Source organism: Hydra viridissima, unplaced genomic scaffold, assembly GCF_058129835.1.
Source record: "Hydra viridissima isolate aposymbiotic clone 2 unplaced genomic scaffold, HvirCarnegie_v1 scaffold_1, whole genome shotgun sequence".
Lineage (NCBI taxonomy): Eukaryota > Metazoa > Cnidaria > Hydrozoa > Anthoathecata > Hydridae > Hydra > Hydra viridissima.
This window is the reverse complement of record NW_028324300.1, coordinates 6,828,267-6,853,652: the sequence shown is the minus strand read 5'-3', so window position 1 is coordinate 6,853,652 and position 25,386 is coordinate 6,828,267. Positions and strand designations below refer to the sequence as shown.

At 30.4% G+C, this 25,386-nt stretch overlaps 2 protein-coding genes across 2 annotated transcripts in view; both read left to right on the top strand.

Moving 5' to 3' along the window:
- The window catches only part of LOC145187981 (uncharacterized), a 433,414-nt gene that overhangs the window by 288,290 nt on the left and 119,738 nt on the right, over positions 1 to 25,386 (top strand). The gene's annotated exons all lie outside the window — the stretch shown is intronic.
- On the top strand, positions 12,613 to 17,812 carry LOC145187265 (ATP synthase F(1) complex subunit alpha, mitochondrial-like). The gene is made up of 8 exons (XM_080063606.2): positions 12,613 to 12,779; positions 13,894 to 14,127; positions 14,343 to 14,748; positions 15,740 to 15,975; positions 16,047 to 16,214; positions 16,342 to 16,506; positions 17,021 to 17,165; positions 17,519 to 17,812. The coding sequence occupies exons 1-8, from the start codon at positions 12,726 to 12,728 to the stop codon at positions 17,746 to 17,748; spliced, it is 1,638 nt and encodes a 545-aa protein (XP_079919732.2). The 5' UTR covers positions 12,613 to 12,725; the 3' UTR covers positions 17,749 to 17,812.

The window sequence follows — 25,386 nt, the reverse complement described above, 5'->3', positions numbered from 1 at the left end:
TAAACAAAATAATCACTAAATAATCTACAGAACAAAATTTAATTTATAATAAAAAGTTAGACACACAATGTGTAGTGTAACTATGTGGTTGTGTGACAGTGTGGTTAACATGCTCACTAAGTTCATTTGTTAGCTTTTCCAGACCTTCATGGTAGCAGTTTGAAAAATTAATACTTCACAGACTCAAGTTAATCATATAAGATTAACTTTTAAGAAAAAGGTGTTTTAGATAAGTGGAAAAAATAAAATAAAATTGTTGCTATGGACGTTGCTAAGAAGATTATTTTGACTATGATCAAATAATCAAGAAATAGACATACTTATGTGTTTTTTTTTTGAAAATTTTTATTCAGAATCAGATTCCTCGTTAATTTTTACACTTGAAACATGAAAAACTAAAAATTTCAAAAAAAATTATTTTTTTGCTATTTTGACAAATAAAATAATTTTACGAGCTGATCTTGCCTTTTCTCTTCTGATTGTGCTTTATTAACAAGTTGTTGAACTAATTTGACTGTTCTTTCTGAACAATCATTTACAACATCAAGATTCATGATGGCTGTTTCAAATTCTTGATAGAAATCATTTAAAATCCAATACTCTGCAGGAAGCTTCATCCATTGAACCAAATATAAGCCAGGACTTCTCTGTAACTAGTGGAACTAAACTGAGAGGCTCATCCTGTGAAAAGTTTAAGTTCTTCAGAATGTCTTTATCCAACACCTGTCTTTCTAAGGAATACTCCTCTATAGAGGGTCGTTTTAGACCAAATAGTCTCTTAGCCATCCCAGCTAGCCTACACAGACGGGTCCCGTACGGTATTGAACCGGGGATCTGGTATGGTTTTTATCCGGGTTATGGCACCGGGAGTCAGACGGGAACCGTACAGTTTCCCGGGCGTTAACGCCACATATCGACTGTTTTAGAATATACCTCCCCAGCTAGCCTATACAGACGGGTCCCGTACGGTATTGAACTGGGGATCTGGTATGGTTATTATCCGGGTTATACCACCGGTTTTCCCGGGTGCTCACGCCACTTATCGACCACTGATCTCAAAATATAACTGGATAGCGTATACGAAAAAATTTTTTGAAGCCAGTTTTGGCCTCCCAAGATGGCGGCGGATTTAAGGAATGGTGATATGAAAATTAAGAAACTGATGATAATCAAGTTTTATATCTTAAGCTCAAATATTGATAAATATATAATTTTCTAATAAAAATCTATTTTTTTTGTTTAACATAAGTTTTTTTCCATAAAAATAACGGAATATTACATATTTACATAAATTTCAAATATAAATATTTTTTTATTTAACAAAACATATTCTTACAATAAGTTGCTCTATATTAACTTTCTATTTTTCGTTTTTTAGAATAAATATAAGAAAAAAAAAATTCTCAGTAAAACTAAAAACAAATTTTAACTTTAGTTTGCTTAAATTTAGTATGTTTAATAAAAGTAAAGAAAAAGTATTTGCTTGCTTGTGCAGAAATCTCAAGTTTCATATAGTTAGCATTCGTTATATAATTTATGTACCTTTTAGTTCTTAACTACCCTATGCTGTGTGCTAGAAGGTTAATAACACAACAGCATGGTAGGCAGCTGATTTTATTTTTAAGATAAAATGTTTTTTAGGCATTAGCTCATCAGATAAATTATAAATGCTGCATGAACTATTAGCTGAGCGCTGTGATTACACACAACTCAGAGGTTCCTTCTAGAGTTATTGTATATATATATATATATATATATATATATATATATATATATATATATATATATATATATATATATATATATATATATATAATCATATCATAAAAATATTTTTGATTGGTTTTTGAATAGGATAAGTTTTGTTAATTGCTTCCTAAGCTTTTTTCCAGTTATTTTGGCAGTTTGTTTTTTACCCAGGTGATAAAGATATATTTTTGCATAGTTTTCTGAAATAAGTTTAATCAGTGCAAATAAATGGTTATCAGTTATAGCTGAGTCAAACATATGAGAAGTTTGTTCATTAAATATTTTTGATTAATAAACTGATCTCAAAACAGCACCAGAAATGGCATTTTGAATTCCTATTTCATTTGGAAGGTTGCCATTTATTGAGGCAAGCAACCTTTGGAAACATCTTTCAGTTTCTTCGCATATGATAGCAACACTTTTGGTTGCTTTAATTAAACCTCCTCTGTCTTTGAATTTTAAAAAACTGGTTTGTTCGATATGATAAGAAAGTACTAATGCATTCCAACATTTAATGCAGATGGTTTATTGTAAATTTACATATAAATTTTTTGATAAGATACATATTGTTGATAATGTTAAATAACATACAAAATATATGTTATCAAAACATTCCCTTAATGATTTGTTTTGAATAACAAGTTAAAAACAATTGACTCAATTATTGAGAGCTGAAATATTACAAAGAATAATATATAAGTAAAATAACATGTTAAAAAATAATATTTTGTACTTAATTTTTTTTATTAAATACTATATCCATTAATTACATGTATGTATTAAATAATCCTAGAAGGAACCACTGAGTTGTGTGTACTCACAGCACTCAGCTAATAGTTCATGCAGCATGTACATATCTGGTATCTTGCTACAAAAATTGAAAATATAAAATTTGTCAAAATTGTAAGTAGACACCACTGCCGTTTACCATACAGTCGTGTTATCAACCTTCTAGCACACTGCATTGGGTAACTAAGAACTAAAAGGTACATAGATTGTGCATAAATATTATTTAATCGTAAATTACACTTAAAAAGTATATCGAATATTTTGTACCTTAGTATCTAAATAATTACTTTAATTGTCTGATTTTTTCAGAAATCATTTCATTTCTTTAAAGTCATTAAAACTTTATTTCATAGTCTAGTTTTTCTTTCAAAACTCTATTTATTTTCTTTAATATTTCTGTAAAAAGCCTTATAAAATGTACATCGATCACCGCTAAGAGCTCCGATCGCCGCCATCTTGGGAAGCCAATTTTGGCTTTAATTTTTTTTGAAAAAGGCAATTGAATACGCTATCCAGTTATATTTTGAGATCAGTGTTATCGACTGTATAAGAATTTACCTCATGCGCGAAGTTTGAAATCGCCATTTTGTTGTGTGAAGGTTTTTGCGATATTTTGTTAATATTATATTTCTTTTACGCTTTAAAGTTTTTTCTTTTTCAAATAGTGGTATATAATTTTTTGCATATATTTTTCAAATATTTCGTTAAAGTTATCCGTTTTTAAATTACGATTGTCGGATAAGAACAATTTTTTTTTACTGTTTGATTATAGCAAAATCTTTTTGAGGATAATTTTTTTATTAACAGTATTTTAGGTATTGTAGTGTCATTATAATGTTTTGGTTATGTTTGCAATAATTATTTACCTATAATTCTATGTTGATTTTTGCAAAATGATTGAGTTATTAAGTTGGTTTGCTTAGGTTGCACTGGTTTTGAGTTATCAGAATGAGATACTGTAATTACACTACTCGCGGAAGCAATTAAAAAGAGTGGAAATGCGCAGTTTCCTTAAAATCTTACAAATATAGTTGGAACGGTTTTTTACGGACATATTTGAGTTGATTTGTAAAGTATAAATTGAAGGCGAATTTTTTGAAGAGGGGAGTTTTTTAGTAGAAGAGAAAATGAAGAGTTGAAAATGAAGTGTTCGCTGCGAGAAAGCAACAGATACGTAGTTAATACTTTTTACAGCAGATAATTTATAAAGTCTATCTTCATTTAATTTATAATAAAATTATTTTAGTAATTGGGGAATATTTATAATCTAGTAAGATTTTATAGTAATCCTTCAGTTAAGCGGCGTAAAATAAATACATCATTACGCTTTTTCAAAACTTACGGAGGAGTTTGTTTTTGTTTTAATAAAAGCAAAAGAAAGAAAACTGTACATAATTTTGAAAATTTTGCTGATTATGTAGGTCAATTGCTTAGGTATTTCATACAAACTTTTGGTGAACTGTATGGTAAAGATCAGTTAGTGTATAATATTCACTCATTGCTGCACATTGTGGATGATGCAAAAAAATATCGTCCTCTTGATAATTTTTCATCTTTTAAATACGAAAGTTACCTTGGTCAATTAAAAAAGTTAGTACGAAAGCCTCAGTCACCTTGTGCTCAGATTGCCAAAAGAATATTTGAAAATCATGATGTTATCAAACCTGCACATCGTAAGCATTCTAGTGGTAAGTTTAGTAAAATGCATATAGAGGGTCCAGTAACAGTTTCACTGCGTCATTGTCTACAATATAAACAATATCACAAAAAAAACTGTGTTATGTCAACTATTCACGGAGAACTGCTATTCAGGTTTAGATTTTCTCAGAAAGCTGTAGTATTGAAGAATTTCTTGTGTAGTAGCAAATTTGTTGTTAGGAATAGTACAATTTATTTTTCCCACTAAAAAAGTATCATCAACTCTTTCAATTTTCTTTTTGGGTGGCATCATATAAGTTATTAAAATTTTATGTTAGTCTAAAATTAAATGTTTACATATAAGTATGTTAGATGAAATAATAAGATTATATTTTAATTTTGAAAATGAAATATTTATTTTTTATTTTATTTAAAATCTTTTTTATTCTTTATTCAAAACAAAAGTTGTTCAGCGAAAAAAGTTATGTTTTCAAATATTAAATTATACAAAAAAATTGAAATGTAAGATATTTTGAAAATACCCACTAAAAACCCGCTTTTTGCTGAAAAAATGAAATTCTTTTAATGCTTATTTTTGAAAAGAGCCCCTTAAATATAAGTTGTATAACTCATTACCATGTTATTGGATAGTTTTTAATTTAATGGCTGAAGTTTAAGGGTCCCACAAGCGGGGTAAAGTTTTCCTTAAAACGGGGCAAAAATTGACCCTTTTGCCCTCTGTGGGAACCTTTCCAATGATCAAAAAAATTTTTGTAAAAAATTTTAACTACTATTTTGGGGTCAAGGCAGATCATAAGCTAGGGCTCTTTTCAAATTTTTGACATGACCTATTTTTGAACCACCCTAATATATATATATATATATATATATATATATATATATATATATATATATATATATATATATATATATATATATATAAGATTTTTGTAAAAAATTTTAACTACTATTTTGGGGTCAAGGCAGATCATAAGCTAGGGCTCTTTTCAAATTTTTGACATGACCTATTTTTGAACCACCCTAATATATATATATATATATATATATATATATATATATATATAAGATTTTTGTAAAAAATTTTAACTACTATTTTGGGGTCAAGGCAGATCATAAGCTAGGGCTCTTTTCAAATTTTTGACATGACCTATTTTTGAACCACCCTAATATATATATATATATATATACATATATATATATATATATATATATATATATATATATATATATATATATATATATATATATATATATATATATATATATATATATATATAAATAAATTTGAAAAGAGCCCTAGCTTATGATCTGCCTTGACCCCAAAATAGTAGTTAAAATTTTTTACAAAAATTTTTTTGATCATTGGAAAAGTTCCCACAGAGGGCAAAAGGGTCAATTTTTGCCCCGTTTTAAGGAAAACTTTACCCCGCTTGTGGGACCTTTAAACTTCAACCATTAGCACGAGCCAATCTTTTTTTACATGTCTTCTTTCGTGGTGCCATATGGAATTTTTTGAAAAACCCAAGGTGCCAGAATATTGGTATTCATCAATACAATTATTACTTGGGGAAAGATGCCTATGATGGCATACTTAACTTTAACGTTGCTGTGAGTCATGGGTGTATTCCTTCTAGCATGCAGAATAATAATGAACCTCAGGATTTTTACTATTTGGTTTTTTTATAGGTTTATACCATTAAGATAAAGTACAAGTATGCCATCATAGGCAACTAACTGCTCCTATGATGGCACACTTTAAAGAAATTAGACAAACAAGAATTTTTTTTTTGTTTTTTTGTTAATGAAAACGCAACTCATAAAAAAAAACAAAATTAAAAATAAATATTTGGTCTATAAGCATAGTTCACATATAAATTTTTTTCTACTTCTCTTTATGCCTACATATAACAATGACACCAAGATCTGTATTTTTGATAAAATCCATGATTCTTTAGAGCAAGACAGCGAATAAAGTTCATAACAATACAAAAATGCTGTATCAGATTCGAAATCCATTTTATAATTAGGGGAACCCGGGGTAAGACGGGATACTGGGGCAAGACGGGATTATGAATTTGCGCTACATCAACTGCATGTTTTGGAAAAGGCAAGGTACCAGACGGTGAAATTTTGATCACGTGATGTTTTGACTACAGCGAGAATGAAAGTTTTAAACACATTGAAAAAATATTAGAAAAAGTTTAATTTTTAGATGTTTGATGTAAAATGTGATGAAACGGATAAAAATATATAAAATATAAAGAAGTAAGTTTTCGCTGAACCTGCAACTCGTTACTTTAATGCTGACTAATATGACTGAATTTGTGATAAATTAATCGAATTACACGGCATTTGTTACTGAAAACGTTGCTAACTTATCATCACACCAGTTGGGGCATAAATATAACATATCATATAACGTAACACATCATTTCATCAACAAATAAAAAGGTAATTTGTCTACAATCTTTTACTAACCTAATCAGACCAAATTTAACCTAACAATTCACTGAACTCCACTGGCAACTCTTTAGGTTAGGTTAAGTAACTTTAAGTAAAAGAATGTCAATAAAATGAATCTTTTATGTGTTTGTAAACAAAACGATTCTGTTGACAAAACTATTGTCAAAAAAATGATAGGGTGCCAGACTGAACTGTTGAGTTATGTAACAATGTATATAGGTCAACTCTGGCATTAAGGATCTGTGTGAAATTCAAAAAAATGAGATGTTAAAATTGACCCAAAATACAGTCTTTACTAGCGTAAGTGATTAATTGTCAGTATTCCTGATAACTATAGGCTACATCAAAGACTTATTTTTTGAAAGATTTTGAAAATACTAGAAAAATACCAAAAGTTTAGAAAAAATATATAATGTGAAAAAAATGCTTAAAATTGACATTTTTTAAGGTCACTTTTCTGCAGCCATTCTTAAGCTTTGCTCTTCTTCAGTCTCAAGAACTTTGATCTGTTTCAATTTGTCCAAATTTGCTCTAATGAGCACAATCATGTGAACATTTTCTGAATCGAGGTTAGATGTTCTGTCACTGATAATTCTTCCAGAGGCTGAAAAAACACGTTCTGAAGTTGCAGATGTAGCAGGGATGTGGTAGATTTAACGTACAAGTTTGCGAAGATGAGGAAAATGTATTTCTTTTTTTTTCAACCATTTCAAAGGTTCTTTCTCACAAGCATCTGTCAATGGCATAGCCAAGAATTTTTCAATCTCCTATGACACATCACTGCATTTTTTGTTTGCGTTGTGGATATCAGAAGAGATCTCAAAAACAAGCTGCTGGGCTTCATTCATTTCATCAAAATTTGGTGGAAGTTCTTTTGCTTTATCTGTACTGATATTTGTTTCCACAGAGAATAATTCAGTTGCATTTTTCACTGTTTGATCAAAAGTCTTCAACTTTTTTTTTTGCTCCTTTGTAGTAGGGATCCAGAAGATGAGCCAAGCAATATAGTTTGTTTTCTGTTCCACCAGAAGAAATTTTCTTTTCTAGCTGTTCAAGCAAAGCAGTAGCAAGTTTGCAAGCTTCTGACAAAAATTTTCAACCTTTTAATTCTTTTTCTGTCTTTATCTTAATGAGCCTCTCTCGAATAATGAAAATTTGTACAAGAACTTCGTGAATGGTAGGAACTTTGTCTGACTCAAACTTTTTAGATGCTTCAAGGAACATGTTTAACAAAAATTGAGCATCAGCCATTAGCTCAAATTCCTGTTCATTCGGAATTTTTTCTGAAAAATCAGCCTCAGAATTCTTGAGATGGAGAAGTGGTGTTTTCAACTGCAGGATTGAATCCAACATGAGACAATTAGAATTCCATCTAGTGACAACTGGTGGAATTATTTTTCGGTAAGTAACATCAAGCTGCTTACATGCTTTGGAGATTGCCTCATTTGTTTTTGTAGACTGATGAACAAAAGATGACAGATTGGTTGCACATTTGATGAGTTCTTTGGTAGTTTTGAGTGAATTGACTGCTTTAGATAATACAAAATTTAACGTGTGGTCAATGCAAAGTAATGATTCGTTGATTTGATCTGCTTTTGATGATCCTGATTTCATGTTGGCAGCACAGTCATGTACCACTACACGCAAGCAGTCTTGTAAAAGTGCAAGTTCAGTGATTGAATCATCGAGCTTTTTACCAATAGCTTGTCCAGTGTGACGAGATGGAAATGGCTTACAAGCTAAAATGATCCTCTGGAGCTCAAAATTCTCATCAATTAAATGAAGTGAAATGCTGATGTAGGCTTCATTATTTTTGATGTCCACAAGTCTGTTGTAAAGGATACTCTAGAAGTTGTTGGTAAAATGTTAGCAAGTTGAGATGAAAGATGTTTCTTCACTTCTTCATAGAGTAGTGGGAGTTTCTGTCTTTAAAAGGTTGTTGCTGATTTCAGTTGATGACGTGGAAGATACTTTGAACAAAAGGATTGGAAACCCTTAGACTGAACAAATATGAATGGAAGATCACATTCTACCAATAGCTTCATTAGGTCCAAGTAAAACTCTAGTTGTCTCTGGTCAAACAAGGAATACTTAGAGCGAAAAAATTTCATGCTTGAGTGGCATGGGACAGGATGAAACTTATTAAGGCTTTTAGCAAGTTTTGGCTTTTTTGGATCAGGTGGAAGAAATCCTTCACTTTGTAAAGAGGTTGTAGAACTTTTTGACGTTGAAACTTCTGCTTTTAAATCTTCAGCTTCTTTAGTGGCTTCACATAAATCAGATTCGTCATTTAGTTCTTCCATTTTTCGTTGAGCCTGTTGTTTTATCATTTCTGTAAACTTGCTGTGATGCTGAGTTCGTAAATGAGCCAGCCAGAAATGACGCACAGTGACTCAAAATAACAAAAAAAATGGCATTAAACCCCTCACAATTTTTTGGTAAATATAGTGTCCTTTTTTAAATAATGTTAAATTAGAATGATCATTTATTTAAAAAGTAAACATAGTTTTTTCATGAAACTTATATTTTACATTTTATGGTTAAAATAAGTTAAAAATTTTAATATTATTTTCAAAGAAATCTAAAAAATTAGAATTTTTTATTTAGTAAAAATGGATAACTTTTAATCTAAATTAAAGTCCATATTTTCTTTTAAGATAATCTTTTAACTTTATATATTTTTTGAAGAAATACAAATGTCAATGAACCCATAAAAACCTTGTCTTCCGCCATTTTTTAACAGTGGTTTAATATATCAAAATAAATGAAAAGGCGGAAAACAAGGTTTTTATGGACTGATTGACATTTGTATTTCTTGAATTTGAGTTTTTTATTTGTATGACTTGTTTCAACATATCAAATATAGTTTCAAAAAACATGTTTTTGTCATCATATGCTACTTAGAAATTTGTTAAAATGTTTTTATTTGAATAATGATTTACTATTCAAGAAGTGCTAGATAATTCAAATAGCATTACTTAACAACTTCAGTATTTCCTGTAATATACAAGTAATATTATTTACTTAACATAGGGAATGTAATTTGATGATTGTCAAAGAAGTTATAACATAAAATGTTAAACAGTGTAAAGTAAAAAATGATGTAAAGTACTCAAAAATGTTTCTGATATATATTAATGATTTTAAAAACAACAACAACAAAAAGATTAGATCTTATCCCGAATATACGTGAATTAGGAGTGGATAAACTACGATTTTGGAAAGATTTACTTAACGAAATCAAATAACACTAAAGAAATTAGCAATGAGAACATAAATTAATGCTACTTTAGATAGATTTATTTCAAAAGTGAAGAAAAAAACTAAAATAATGTGGTAGAAATTATGATTCCTTTTACAGAAAAAGAATACCAATCGCTTCAAGAAAATCTAATGACCAATAAAAGTAGCCATTTTGGTTCTTGAAAACCCCATAAACAATGGGTGGTCCTTGAAGAGCAAAGGAAAAGAGAAAAAATAAAAGAGCTAGGTATTGAACATCATGCTCTATTGTTAGTCTCTGCATGAATTACACTTTTTAAAAAAGTCAAATGTTTTATAGATCAAAAAAGTTGAAGACACTTTGGATAACTTTTCCCTTAAATATGAGTGTAAAACAAGCTCTTGCATTAGAAGTGAATACTGACCTCAGCGGTAAACAATATTAAATGATCAGAAACTTAGTCCTTGGACACAAATTTATCCCTTTCTTCCAAAATAGTTCAATATTTTTTTCCCCCTGATTTCAGTTGCATTAATTTTTAAAAAAACTGTGTTTATATAGATAGTATAACAATATCAATTATAGCAGCAATAAATAATGGTTGTTGTGCCAGAAATTCATTATTTAAATTTCACATTAAGGATTAACTAGAATGTCTCGTTATATCCCGTTAAAAAGATGTAAATTCTGGGAAATTGTTAAGCTTCTATTTTGTCCGGGACCTTTCGCCTTATCTCGGTATCGTCCCGGATTTCGAGTGAAAATTGAAAATTGTCTCGATACTTATTGCTAATCGGGACAAAGCTTTTAGAATCGTCTTGTCTCATCTCGAATAAAAAAAAATAACGAGACGCAGACGCTTAAGCTTCAGTAAAACCTTTTACACTGCAGATTTAGTTAAATTTGGTGGTAAACTATGGTAAAAACCAGACTGAAATATAGTTTTTTTAAAAATAAAAAGAATTTTATAATACATGTTATAACTAATGGACTGCTAGCCTAAGCCAATAGCTGTAGATAAATTAGGTATAGAGAAGAAAAAATAAAACCAAGATTAAGGGTTTCAACACGTTTCAACTTATGTAACGGTTATAAGTTAAAACTCTTTGCAAAGCGATAAAAAAAGGATAAGGGATCAACGTATAACTTGTGAATTTTATTTTTAGTTATTCTTTTCTTAAAGAATAAATGGGAAATATTTTATTTACATGATAATATATATTTTATTACATTTTATTTACATGGCGATAAATATTTCATTATAAGGCGAATATTGATAATAAAAAAAAGCAAACTATTTAAAAAGATCTCTGCGAATTCTGAATTGCACCCAACATTTAAAAACAGTCTAAAAGATCATGAAAGCTGATAAAATGAGCACTGAAAAATCTGCTAATGCTGCGTTCGTTTTCTGTTTGGTTCAGCAACTAAGTAATGTCACTCTTTAATTTATTTGAAATGACATTTAAACCACTGGTTAGTTTAGTATTCTCAAATGGACAGATTGACACAATTTTAAAATACTTTTTTTGAAATTGACTATAATTCATTATAATGTGTAACTTATGAGTTTAAATTCTCTTCTAAAAAATAATATTGATCCATTAAAATGAAGCTGAATGGATGAAAATTCTTGATAGTTTTCTGAAGATGTTTGCTATTGAAATCTATCTGACAACTGAACAGCCTTCCTTTGTAATTTGGGTATGTTTTATCTCTTTTTTGTTATGACCAACGCTGGTGAAACTCTTGATGTGCAGTCTTAACAGCCAGTTCACTGAATTGTCCTAAGAGCAATTGTTTCATGTTTACAAAGTCCTTGATGTAGTGGAATACTGTGTGGATTTTGGGCGTAATGCTTCCAAATTAGATAGCCAAATATGTGGCTTTAAAATGATCTTGAAAGAAAAAATCCTTTTCTATTACATTTCCAAAGCATGAATTCACAACCAAATTAAACTTTTTAAAAGCTTCAATGGCAGCAAAAACTTTGGTGTTGGAAGTTTCTTCAGCAATAAATTGTAAAATATCAACATTTTTCAACGATTTTCTGTATTCATTGCCTTCAAACAGTCCGCTATGATATGGGGTTTGGTGAATGTGAAGCATGGCTAACCACACAGTTTTGAAAATTTTGAAGAGTTGATTGACTGTGCCCAAAAGAAGGTGTAACTCTATTGGTGGTATGATGTCTAGAATAAGTGTATCCTTAGGTCCATGGATTGATTAATGGTATGGATTTTATAGCAGTTTTGCTATATAAAAAAAAAAGGTAAATTTTTTCCATTTTTGTAACTCAAAGCCACTTTTTTCCCGCAGACGTATCTAAAGGATTTCAAAATTTGCACCAGAAAACCCTGGGATATGTACACTATCACTCCATATAGGTGACATTCTCGGATCAGCTTGGTTGGCAATATCGGATTTCATGATACCATTGAATGATTTGACTTTTCGGTACTTTAATGCATCTTTTTACTGTAAAAGACGTAATTTTATCCTTAAATTTTCAAAGTACGTGGTCTAACTTACAAAATAAAAATGTTAATACTAAATAAAAGTAAAAAAAGAAACTTATTACAAGATGAAAATTTCTTTAGCTAGTTTAAAATAAAATGTTGTTAAAAAAAAGTTTATTTAAAAAAAAAAAAAAATCTAATAATGCTGCATTTTTTGTGTAGAGGTTACCATTTGTTAAAATGTCGCAAACATGTCCATGACACCCAAAAAAGGTTTTTTCACGCATGCTCCTTTTGGCAAAGAACCCTGGGTTACTAGTAAGTAACTCCAACCTTATGACAGTCTTATCGAGAAAGACAAGAAGAATCTTCGGTCCCCAAAAATGATTGCTGCAAGAGTAGCTCGATCTTTAGCTCGAAATGTCCCTGTGATAAAGGTATTCAGATCTTATTTATCTAGCTTTTAAATAGTTCTTATTTTGAGTTTATTAATTGCCACTTTTTCCTCATTTAGCTGTAGGATAGCTGTAACTGCAACAGTCTATAAAGTTGGTTAAGTACCAGTTAATACAAAAGTTGCCTATATCTGCTTGTTAAATGTTGCTATTTTATTTCTTTTAAATTTATTTGGCTAACAACACAAGCATACAAATGCACATGTTTCCAAACAAAAGCATATTATAATGAAAAGAACTGAATTTTGAAAACAATATTTTACTGTAGTGCTTTTTTTAAAGGATGTGTTGAGTTAAAGAAAAAAATACGATAATGATATAATAAGTATGCAAAAATGTATACAATTTTATGCCTTTAAACAATATTAAAAGTAAATGGATGTAAGTCTTACCATATATTTTCATGCTACTTAGCTCATAAAATACATTTAGGTGAAGAATTGTAACAAATCACTACTTTTTATACATGTTTGTCTTTTGTGCAAAATAGAAAAACAGAAAAAGTACCTGATCCCTGAGATTATTAATGCTGTATTTATTCACACTACTTCATTCAACAGTATCTTCAATTCTACTTCTAAGGCACATAAAACTGGAGCTGAAGATGTTGTTGGAACAATGTGTACAGAAAAAAGCTAAATGGTCAGGATTCAAGTCCATTTGGTTTTAAAAATACACTTCTTTTTGAGAGTAGATTAATTTATAAATTGTTGCAAGATCATTAAGAAATAAAGAGTTATGTAATGTAATGTAAAGTTGTTGTATATTGATAGCAATATTTTGCTATCACTTGTGTCAGCACTTTTAACATTTGAGTTGTTTGACTTTAAGTGGTTAGTTCTACTAATCGTGTTTATTGTCTTTCAAGTTTATTTGGTTCTCTAAATTAAAATTTAATTTGTAAATACTTGTTCCAGTTGATAAAATGCCATAAAAGTCTTATAGCTATTTTTTTTTTTTTTTTTTTTGCTTTGAAATTAAAAGTTCTTTTGAATACTATCATTTTTTTAAGCACAATTTTTGTTACTAAGGGTAATATCTAAAAATCTATAATTTGATGTTTTTTTTGTCGATCAAGCTGACTGTTTGTTTTTAGCAATACAGAAAAAATGGAGCCTTGTTGGCATCTAGATATTTCCAGACAACTTCTCATCAACCAGCTATTGCTGAAGTATCAGCTATTCTTGAAGAGAGGATATTGAAAACATCAAGTAAAGTTGGTCTTGAAGAAGCTGGCAAAGTACTTTCTGTTGGAGATGGTATTGCTCGAGTTTATGGACTAAAGAATGTCCAAGCTGAAGAGATGGTAGAATTTTCTAGTGGATTAAAGGTTAGAAACATTTTTAAAATGTGAAAACATTTAAATTATGTGAAATAAAGATTAAACATTTGTATTTTTCTTTTATTTTTCTTTTATTTTTACATTTTTAATTTTTTATTGTTAAATAGCTCTAATTTTAAAATATTCTTAAAAATGGACCAAAGAAATTCTTTTATGCTTTATCTGGTTGAGTTTCTGCACTGAAATTTTTTGTTAACTTTTAGGGAATGGCTTTAAATTTGGAGACTGATAATGTTGGTGTGGTTGTATTTGGAAATGATAAATTAATTAAAGAAGGGGACATTGTTAAACGAACTGGTGCAATTGTTGATGTTCCAGTTGGCGAAGGTCTTTTAGGTCGTGTTGTAGATGCATTAGGAAATCCTATAGATGGCTTAGGGCCTGTTGATTGCACTAAACGTGCACGTGTTGGTGTAAAAGCTCCAGGTATTATTCCAAGAACTTCAGTGAAAGAACCTATGTTGACAGGAATAAAAGCTGTAGATAGTTTAGTACCTATAGGTCGAGGTCAGCGTGAGTTGATTATTGGGGATCGTCAAACAGGAAAAACTGCTATTGCAATTGATACCATTATTAATCAAAAACGATTTAATGAGTCTAATGATGAAAGTAAGTTCTTTTTAAATTATTTTTGATTTATATCTAGCATATATGTTAGTGTATAATTTAACCAGGCATATAAATCAACCTCCTATATTTAACTGAAAAAGTACTAGTTATAACTGTATAATTCAAGGTGTATTTTCAGTAAAAAGTTCTTTGACTAACTTTTTGTCCTTAAAGAACTTTTTTTAAATAACAGCTTTCTTGAATTTTATTGATAAAAAAAAAAAAAAGAAGTCTTTTTACATTGTGTTTTTGCCATCAAAGCCATTAAACTGTTCTCTGCATTAAAATGTTTTCAGTATGCTTAAAAGATGTTTATTTATTTCTATGCATCTGTTATTATGGTTTATTTTTTGTTTAAAAGAAAAGTTAAAAATGCATATGGCTGTAAAAATTAATTATCAACATACACACTCACACAGCATACTTCTAAAAGAATGTTAAACGTTTAAGGGTCAATCTGAAAATCTCTTATATAGTTACACATTTTCTTACTTATTGTGAGTGATTGTTAGATAATAGTAGTTTCCTCCTTGACACTACTTTGCCACCAAATACAATAATCATATATCGAATGCCAGCATTAGAAGAAATTTTCATTTATTATGCTATACTTGAAGTAAAGTATCATCAAATTAACTGAGATCACATTTTTTACCCATTCTAAGCAGGTTAAAGTTTTAACTTATATACAAGTATATTCAGTATTTATTTTCTTATATAGTTTAGACTAAAAGCAACTATTTGTAAATTAAAAAAAAAACTATGAAGATATATGTAGGCTTGTAAATCCCTTCAATACCACATGTATCTATTGTGATTAACCATGTATAACCTAATACAGCTATAGTTTTCTTTTGCATGCTGTTAAAAATATAATTATGGTTGCTAGTCATTAAACAATAGAATTACTTAACATTTTTAGATCTTTAATCTGGATTTTTCCTATTTATTTATCTTTTGCTATGCTTTGAAATATATATATTAATTTTAGAAAAAAAACTTTATTGTATATATGTTGCTATTGGCCAGAAGAGAAGTACAGTTGCTCAGCTAGTAAAACAGCTTTCAGATGCTGGGGCTTTAAAATACACAATAGTTGTTAGTGCTACTGCTTCAGATGCTGCTCCCCTTCAGTACTTAGCTCCTTATTCTGGTTGTGCTATGGGAGAATATTTCCGTGATAATGGGAAACATGCTTTAATTATCTATGATGATTTATCAAAACAAGTAAGCTTTAAATATGAACCTTTTTTGAACTTAAAGGTTTTTCAGTTATTAACTGACTTGCAATACTTTAGGCTGTGGCATATCGTCAAATGTCTCTTCTCTTAAGACGTCCACCAGGTAGAGAGGCATACCCTGGTGATGTTTTTTATCTACACTCTCGTCTTCTTGAGCGTGCTGCCAAAATGAGTGAAGCTTTTGGTGGTGGCTCTCTTACTGCTCTACCTGTTATTGAAACACAAGTAATCTTAATCACTAGTTGTTATTTGTTTGTTTTTTTGGTTTGCTATTGAATTACTAAGTAGTTTGGTAAAATACTTATCTATGGTAATAAAAATTATCACTAGCTTCAATATGGTTTCTGTTTAGGCTGGTGATGTTTCTGCTTACATTCCCACAAATGTTATATCTATTACTGATGGACAAATATTTTTGGAAAGTGAGCTCTTTTACAAAGGTATTCGACCTGCCATTAATGTTGGGTTATCTGTATCTCGTGTTGGATCAGCTGCTCAAACAAAAGCTATGAAACAGGTAAGATATTTGTAGATTTTAAAAAAAGCTTTAAAAACTTCACTTCAATTAATAAATACTATAGCAATGTTTAAAAAGATTTTGTTATGTTTTCTTTCCCAGTTTTATTAAATGCTGTGTTATGCTTTTATAAATTTTTTGTAATAAAAACACACATGATAGGAATTTTGTTTTAGAAAATTTTGTAGATGAAAGTTTTAAGCTTAAAGAAAAAAGTCTTAATTTACAAATCAGCCTAAAATCCATGATATCGTATTCGTTCTCATAAATCATGATATCTAAAAGTATTTGAAAATTGCAAACATGCTGAATATGCTGCATAAACATAAAGTACTTAATTATGTAGAAATGAACTGTCATTTTTTCAGTGCTGAGCAGAGTTTCAATGTTTAAATATCATTGTTCAAATTTCGAATTCTAAATTATAACTAAGTTATAATTAAATTATAACTAAGTTATAATTAAATTATAACACACACACACTTTTCATTAAGATTAAGAATTTTTTACTTAGGTTGCTGGTTCAATGAAGTTAGAACTTGCTCAATATAGAGAAGTTGCTGCTTTTGCACAATTTGGTTCTGATCTTGATGCAGCAACGCAAGCATTGCTGAATCGTGGTGTACGATTAACTGAGTTGTTAAAGCAGGGACAATATGGTAAGAATTTTTTTAAACAAATTTAAGATGCTTATTTTTCAGTTTTGTCTTTTCTCAGTGTTACAAATATCATGAGTTTAATTTTCATTTAGTAAGTTTTGAGTTTTATGAATATCTTGGGTTAAGTTAAATGGGTTGCTTTTTTAATTCTCTAAGATTATTGGATTTAAATGATCAAAAGGAACTTGTTTCTATACTTTTCAGTTTCAATAATCTCTCTCTCTCTCTCTCCTCTCTCTCTCTCTCTCTCTCTCTCTGGTTGTTTTGTTATCAAAGCACAATTGTTTAAAAAATAAGTTAATGCTAAAATATTTGGTAAAGAAATATCTAACTTTTCATTGTTTTTCTTTTAGTACCTATGGATATTGCTGAACAGGTTGCAACAATATACGCTGGCGTAAGAGGACATCTTGATAAAATAGACCCATCTAAAGTAACCTCTTTCGAAAAAGCCTTCGTGAAACATGTGAGAACTGCTCATTCAAGCTTGATAGATACTATTCGATCGGAGGGTAAGATATCAGAAAGTACTGAAGCTAAACTCAAAGAGGTTGTCGTTTCGTTTATGCAAACGTTTGAATGAAAGCTTATGGATATTCTTTACTGGTGAAAACCAAAATTTCAAAATAAATTTTAAAATTTCTCTATACAACTTTATTTTTATTTGTGATTTAATGTTAGTTGTTCTGACATGAAAATGGTCAGTTGTTCCTATACATTTCCAGTGAGGAAAATTTACTGATTAGAATATGCACTGTTTATAAGTTTTTTCACATCAGAATAAAAAGTTTGTTAAAAAGGTTTCAGTTAAAAATGAATTTAAAGTATTTACTGGCCCCAATAATAAAGATTGTGTAATAAAAGGTTTTGATGTAACTATGCAACTAGAACCTGAATACTGGAGTTTGTTAACAAAAGCTTCACAATAGAAAAACGAAATAATTATGGGAAAAAGTGAGAAAGTTGCCGAATAAAGGTAAGGATGGTGTAAAATTTATCTTTTGTTATAGAAAAAGATAAAATTTGTCTTTTTCTATAGAAAATTGAAGGGAGCAGATGCGGTAAATTTCATGCGGCCACATAATTATAGAGATACAATACACTTTGAAATGCTAGATTTTTTAATTTTTCGGAACGGCGAAGAATACCTGGCGTTATTATCTTTATGACCCTCATTAAATTTAACTGAAAAGGTTTTGATTCGCCACGTTTTGACACTAACTCTTAAAGCAGAACTAAAAACAAAGGGAAATATTCACAGATATGACAAATATCAAAGTATAATTAGCAATATTGACGAAGTAGAAAGTCTTATTGATGAATGCAGCTATTATAAAATAAATAAAAGTGAAGGTGGAGTTATTACAATGGAATAACCGAAATCAGAAATGATCATTTCTGATGTTGAGATATTGAAAACGTGTAGATCTACTAAAAAATCTGACATTTTTAAAAGTCTAAACGGTTTTTTAAAAAAAATGTGGAGATTTGGAAACCTTTTCAAATCTCCCCATTTCAAAAAAGAAAATTTTTTTTCTAAAATCAAGGCATAAGAATTACAACCGTAATCCATAAATTTCTCATTTTTCAGGTTAAATTTTTATTTGGCCTTATTTTTAAAAAACACGGTGCATAGGGACATACTCTAAGACCTTGCAACACATCCCCAGAAATTTTTTTTTTGATTATCATCTGAAAACATTTCCTCATTCAAAAAATGTGAACGACAACATTTTTATGTAGGGGCCTGGAGAGAAATCACATATTTTAGGGGAGTACCCAGGAATTTTGTTTTTCAAGATAGGTAACTAAGAGGCATGGGGCATACTCAAATTTCTAGTATGTTGATACTGGTGTGGAATGAGGATGACTAGCGAAAAATTAGGGTAACAGGAGCTAAACCAACCCCGCCCCGACCCCTAACTGCCCCCTTCCTAGAACTACGTCTCCTTTAGTCGTGAAAATTTTTTTTTGTTCTATCATAAACTAGATCAAAGTTCATCGACAGATTTCAAATTTCATCAAAAAATCTCTTTTCGTTTAAGAGTTATAACCATGCAAAGCTTAAAATTACCTCCAATTACCGCCTGAAATAACTTTAAATGGTCTTAATTTTTAAACGAAATTTTTTTTTTTGATGCAATTTGAAATCTGTCGATAAATTTTGATATAGTTTAATATAAAGCAAATAAAAAATTGAAAAGGGTTTTTAGGAACCATACTCTAGGGGAGGGCTATTACGGGTCGAGTAGGGTTTGCTACAATCACTTATTGCATTAAAAAACAAAATTTCTGGTCTTTATGGTTGGATTTTTCGGAGATTTATCGGAGGCAAGTTGATTTAAAGACCGCCCCCAGAGGCTTCCATCTCCCGATTGGCGGCGGCCTCAAAAGCATTCTGCCTCTAAAAACAAATTCTGGCAGCTGCTGCCAATATGGAGGCGGAAGCCACTGTTAAAGTATAACTTCTAGTTAAATATCCTTGTCATTACCTTATGGCGGGAAATTAGCTTCCCCGCACATAAAAATGTTAATGAGTTTTAATTGTCTTTAACTATACTTAAATTTATCTGAGACTACTAGGATTTCTCTTTACCTCTGTCAACATAAAGCTTTAATTAACAAGTATATATCAATAATATAGAAATATAAAAAGTATATTTCTCTAATAATGTTGTATGTAGTATGTCTATATACAAATACTCAGTTTAGATGCACTGAGCATGGCTCACGATATGATTACTAAAAAAGCTTTCTATTGTTTTTTACTTTTATCATGAGATGGTATTCATACGTTTATACCTTTTTGTATCTCGAAGGTTTTGGTTTCTAGATGTTATTTAGCCAAGATGCTATTATTATTAACCAAGTACCAGAAAACCGTGTTGGAGACAATTCAGATAAATTAAAAATTGAGGCGTCATGTGTTGATATAGAGATAGGTGAGTAAATGTTGCATATTTTAATTATATACATATCTGTGTATATATAAATGCTGTTCATTATATTAGTATGGTTTAATTCATCTAAAAGTTCGAAAAGTGGTCAAAATATTTCGTTCTTCGCCTACAAAAAATGACTAACTCCTACAAAAATATGTAAAAGAAGAGTTCGGGAAAGAATTGTCTCTGGTTTTAGACTCAAAAACACAATGGAATAGTTTGGTGTCTATGATAGAACGTTTTGTCAAGTTAAAAAATTGCATCAAAAAGAGTCTAATAGATTTAAAATCACCTATTTTTTTTCAGATGCAGAGTTTGAGATGTTGTCAAATATCCTTTCAGTTTTACTTCCTATTAAGCTTACAGTTGAAGCAATCCGCCGACAAGATGCAACTTTATTATCTTCAGATGATGCTATTTAATTTATGATAAAATCAATAACTGGCTTCCATGTTCATCAAGTTATGACTACTATAGAAAGCGGGTTCTGGCGCATTGATACCCTTATATATTGGGTGGTTTGAGGTGTTTTTCCAAGATGGCGGGTGTGTATAATGAATTAGTAAAATTAATCTTGTTACGTTTTTTCCAAGATGGCGTCGTTTTTTAATTCTTTTTATTGAAAAAAATTTCTTACCGTAAAATATTTCTTACCGTCCATGTAATCAGATTTAAAATTATTCAGCGATGTAATCGGATCTTGTTTTGTAGTGACCAATAGCCCACGTGCTGTGTTTACTCTTTTGCCTGATCCTTTTGTCGTCGTTAGTGCTGAGTGCGACTTTGTTGATTTCTTCGGTGTAAACGTCGTGAAGACGGGATCGGAAAACGTTCATGGTGGCATGTTTTTCTTCTTCATTCATTAAGCAGTCGTAGAAATCTTGGTGAGTGATGCGATTTTCAACGACTTTCTTTTTCATCCCTTTGCATTTTTTGTGTTCTTTTTTTTCTTTAGGGATCTTGTAAGAGTAAAGTTTAGGTCTAAGCCCAACAAATTGTATGATTATTTTTCCACCTGCCTCGTCTTTGAACATGCCGATGATCTTATTATTTAAGCCTACTTCAAACCCAGCGTTTTCAATAGCAGGATGGTCTTTAGGAAAGTTGCTTGTGTCAAACATGTTTTTAAGATCGTTAGCAATGTCTTTGAAAAAATCTTCCGTTTCGATTTCGTAAAAAAGCGAGTCAGTGTCAGTCATGAGTAATTTTGCGCGATCACCGTATTTAGGTTTGATGTAGTCGTAATGGAACTCAAACATCAAAGTTTTGCTGATGTCGAGGATGCTCATTCCCAAGTAAACAGGTTTATCATAAAAACATTTTGTTTTTTCCATGTGAACCGCGATTAAGTTTTCATCAAAAATGGTGTTTCGTTTATAACGAGGGGCTTTGGACAATTTTAAGGCTTCTTTTTTTGTGGTGATCAGTCTGATATCGACGCGCTTTAGAATACTTTCCATGGTTTTTCCAAAGACGGAGTTGTTCATGAGTTTGAAAAATTCCTTATCAGATTCGTTGGTAGCTCTTGTTCTCTCCTTGGTGTTGAGGTCGATGTATTCTTTCATGAAAGGTTCTTCTCTAAAGGTGATTCTTCTCTGTGAATTTTGGTGATGATTAAACCCAATCGTTCATAGAGTTTTAGGTTTTCATGATGAACGACGTATTTTATTTTATTGTTTAAATTGGGAACGAGTTTGTCTACTTTTCCAATGGTTAATCTTTCAGGGGCTAAAGGGTAGTCATTATGTAAATCGTGAAGGTGATCAAGGTAATCTAAATCATCTTCAAGAATGCATGGACAATGTCGCCAATTTAAAAGCTCTTCTTCAGTCATCCATCTAAATCCACCAACGGGAAAAGGTTTTCTCATAACCCATCCGTATAAATTGTTGGCGTCTAAATACTGAAGGAATTTGGATGGTTTTGAAGGATCGTATTTGTCCATGTATTTGTTATTGGCATTTCCAAGTCGGTTCGAGATCATGCTAATCCCACCGCGTATTCCTTTTCGGATCATGTTGAGCATATTAATATCGGATAACAATTCCAATTTAATTTTAGTTTTCTTTAACATGGCGTCCCAGGCTAATCCAGGAGAGGTGTAATACCAGGCGGGATCAAGACCGTAACATTTCATGCACACTTCTCTAAAATTTTCAAAGGCATTAGCTAGAATCAGCACATCAGACTTGTTATATAGCTCGTGGTAATCTTTAAACGTTTTGCATCCAAATTCTTTATAAACCTTTTGCGCATGCGCGTAGTCTTCATCTTTTGCTGGTTCATCGTCCAATTTGGAATCAAACGCTTTGATAGGAGGCAATTGCGTTTCGGAAAACTTTTTAATGGAGTCTACCCATTCGTAAGAGTAAATGCCTTTTTTTCTTATCAAGTTGAACTGTTTCTCTTCAGGAAAATATTTTCTAACGTTTTTGCATTGATAGTCGTTTAGATTTTTAGCCAGTTTTTCTAATTTGTCAGGCATGAACCTGGTGGTGTCAATAAACCTTATTTCTTTCCAAACTCCTTGAAGTTTACCTTTCTTATTAATAAAGTCTCTCACTTTGATTTTTTTTGAGAAGCTGATGTAATTTTCTTCATTGTTGGGTATGCAATTGAGCTTTCCACCTAATTTCTTGATGAATAAATGACAGTCGTAGCCAGACAAGTTATGAAAGGCAACGGGAATAAAGTTTTAGACCACTGTCATTTGACTGGAAAATACCGTGGTGCTGCTCACAACAAATGCAACTTGGATTATAAAATTCCAAAATTTATAATCCAAGTTGCATTTGTTGTGAACAAACTCGTTCCGAACTGTTGTGAACGTAAATTTAAAGCTTCTAGAAGTTTAGATTAAACTATTTTGTCCATCGGCAATCTTTTCTAAGCTCATCATCGAATGATGATGAGCTTAGAAAAGATTGCCGATGGACAAAATAGTTTAATCTAAACTTCTAGAAGCTTTAAATTTACGTTCACAAAGGTTTTTTGAATGTGATGCTTTTATCGCTGTTCTCTTATTAGATCCTCGTTTTGCATGGAATAGTGCTAGTCATGAAGCTTTAACGATTTATTGAGAAGCCGTGGAGTAGATAGGGTTTGGAATACCGGACCAAATATCAAATACCGGTATTTTGGTATTGAAAATTTATAATCCCGGGACTCCGGTATTAAACCGGTATTATTAGATTTTCTTTAATAATACCAATATCATATATGATATTGGTTATTTTTAGTTAAATTATAATATTATATAAAATTCCAAACGTTAAGTTAAATTATAAATTATAAATTATACATTTTATTACCTTTTAAAAAATTTGTATTTTATACCGATATGAATATTCAAGATTTTGAGGAGCATTCCAAAGCAAATGATAAAATTTCACCATAGTTTCATTTTGTAAGAGAAAAAGCAGGACAGTGTGCTAAATGCAAATTGTGTAAAAAAATAATAAAAACACATGGAGGTTCTACAAGCGGTCTTCATACCCATTTTAAAACAATTCATAAAGTCAATTTGTTAAAAAGAGATGTAGGTAGCCCCACTGTTTTAGATTCTTCAGAATTTTTATAGACATCAAAACCTTCAGTAACTATAAACAACTTTTTTAAAAGTGATAAAATGGATGATTCATAGCCAGCGATTTTAGCGAGAATGACTGCGTGTGATGGTTCATCCATTGTAAAAAGAAGTCCAACAAGGTATATTCCGATCTTTAAAAATCCTTCGTTGCATAAAATATCGACTCGAATGTATTTCTTGTAAATTTTCTTATTTCAGCAAGAAATAAGAAAATTTACAAGAAATACATTCTTTGCGTATTTCTTATAAGTTTTCTTATTTCAGCAAGAGTGGCTTCAAACGGTTCTTTTAAGTCTTTTATTTTTTTCAGCTAGTTGGCAAACATGCGCTCCACAAAATATTTGGTACAGATTGCATTTTGCATTTCTATGATAGCATTAGAAGCTTTGATCATGTTTTTACCTTGATCCGAACAAGTTGACTAAATATCATCTGACCCTTCTAATCATCTCATTCTTCCCCATGTTATCAGCGACTGTCATAGGCAAATTTCTCATCAGAATCGATTTTATGAAGTCTCTTGCTTATCGTTTATATCAAAGTCATACTTAACTTTTTTCCTCCTTTCCGAAATTCCTAGTTCTGTAGCAATATCCTTGTGTTTTGAATGCAAATGGTTTTTGAGGTGAGAAATATTTCCGGCAAGAATTGCTGACTTTTGTTCTGCGCACACTTTGCATTTTCATCTGTTATTTTCAGTCAAAAAATATTCTTTAACTTGTGTGTTTTGCATTTCTCTCTACATAAAGCTTTAATCATCTTAACCAAATTCTCAGAAAAAAAGGTTAACTTAAAAAAATAAAAAATACTATTGCTTATTTACTCGAATCTTATCATCAATTCAACCACAGAACATATTCAAAAACTTTTTAGTAATGGTAAAGTAAATTGCCACTTTTGTTTCAGAATTTAATAACTTTCAAAAAGCTAAAAAAAAAGAATCTTCAAGTGAAAACATTATTACTATAATCATTTTTGATGCAAGTCTTAACCAAGAGGAACTTAAGCAAGAGGAACTTAAGCAAGAGAAACCCCCTTTAGACCATGGGTGGTAACAACTGTAAGCTTGACACAGCATCTTGGATTTTTTTTGAAATTCGCATCGTTTACCAGACGTTTTTTGATTTTGTGAATTAAGCATCGGGGTTTTGTTTTTCCGTTAATTATTATAATAAAACGAATGAAGTAAAAATTTCTATCAGTCTTTTGAAATAAATTGAAATTAAAATAATTCATTTAGTTAGACATACAAAGATTCCATTAAAAAAAAGTATGTAATACCCCACATTTTATATTGCCGTGTTTCAACCTTTTAAGACATAGAACTGCTATTCAAGTAAATCCGGCAAACTTATTTTTCAAAGGTCAAAATTTGAGTATGAATATAAATTTGTCACACCAAAAACTTTTGTTGTAAATGCATAGAAAGTTCTATTTATACATACTTTAGAAAATTCGATTTACTTAAGTCTGATGGAGAAGCTGTGCTATATTCGTTATTAACGGAAAAATCAAAGCACAGATGCTTTTTTGTAGATTGTGTTTTTAAAAACATCAAATGTCTTTACAATACCACTATACATGAATACGAGATTTGAGGTATAACAAAAACAAATCGGACTTTTTATTCAAATATAAATCATGGAAAAACTGATAAACTTGTTTTCCTAATAATGACATTTTCACTAAT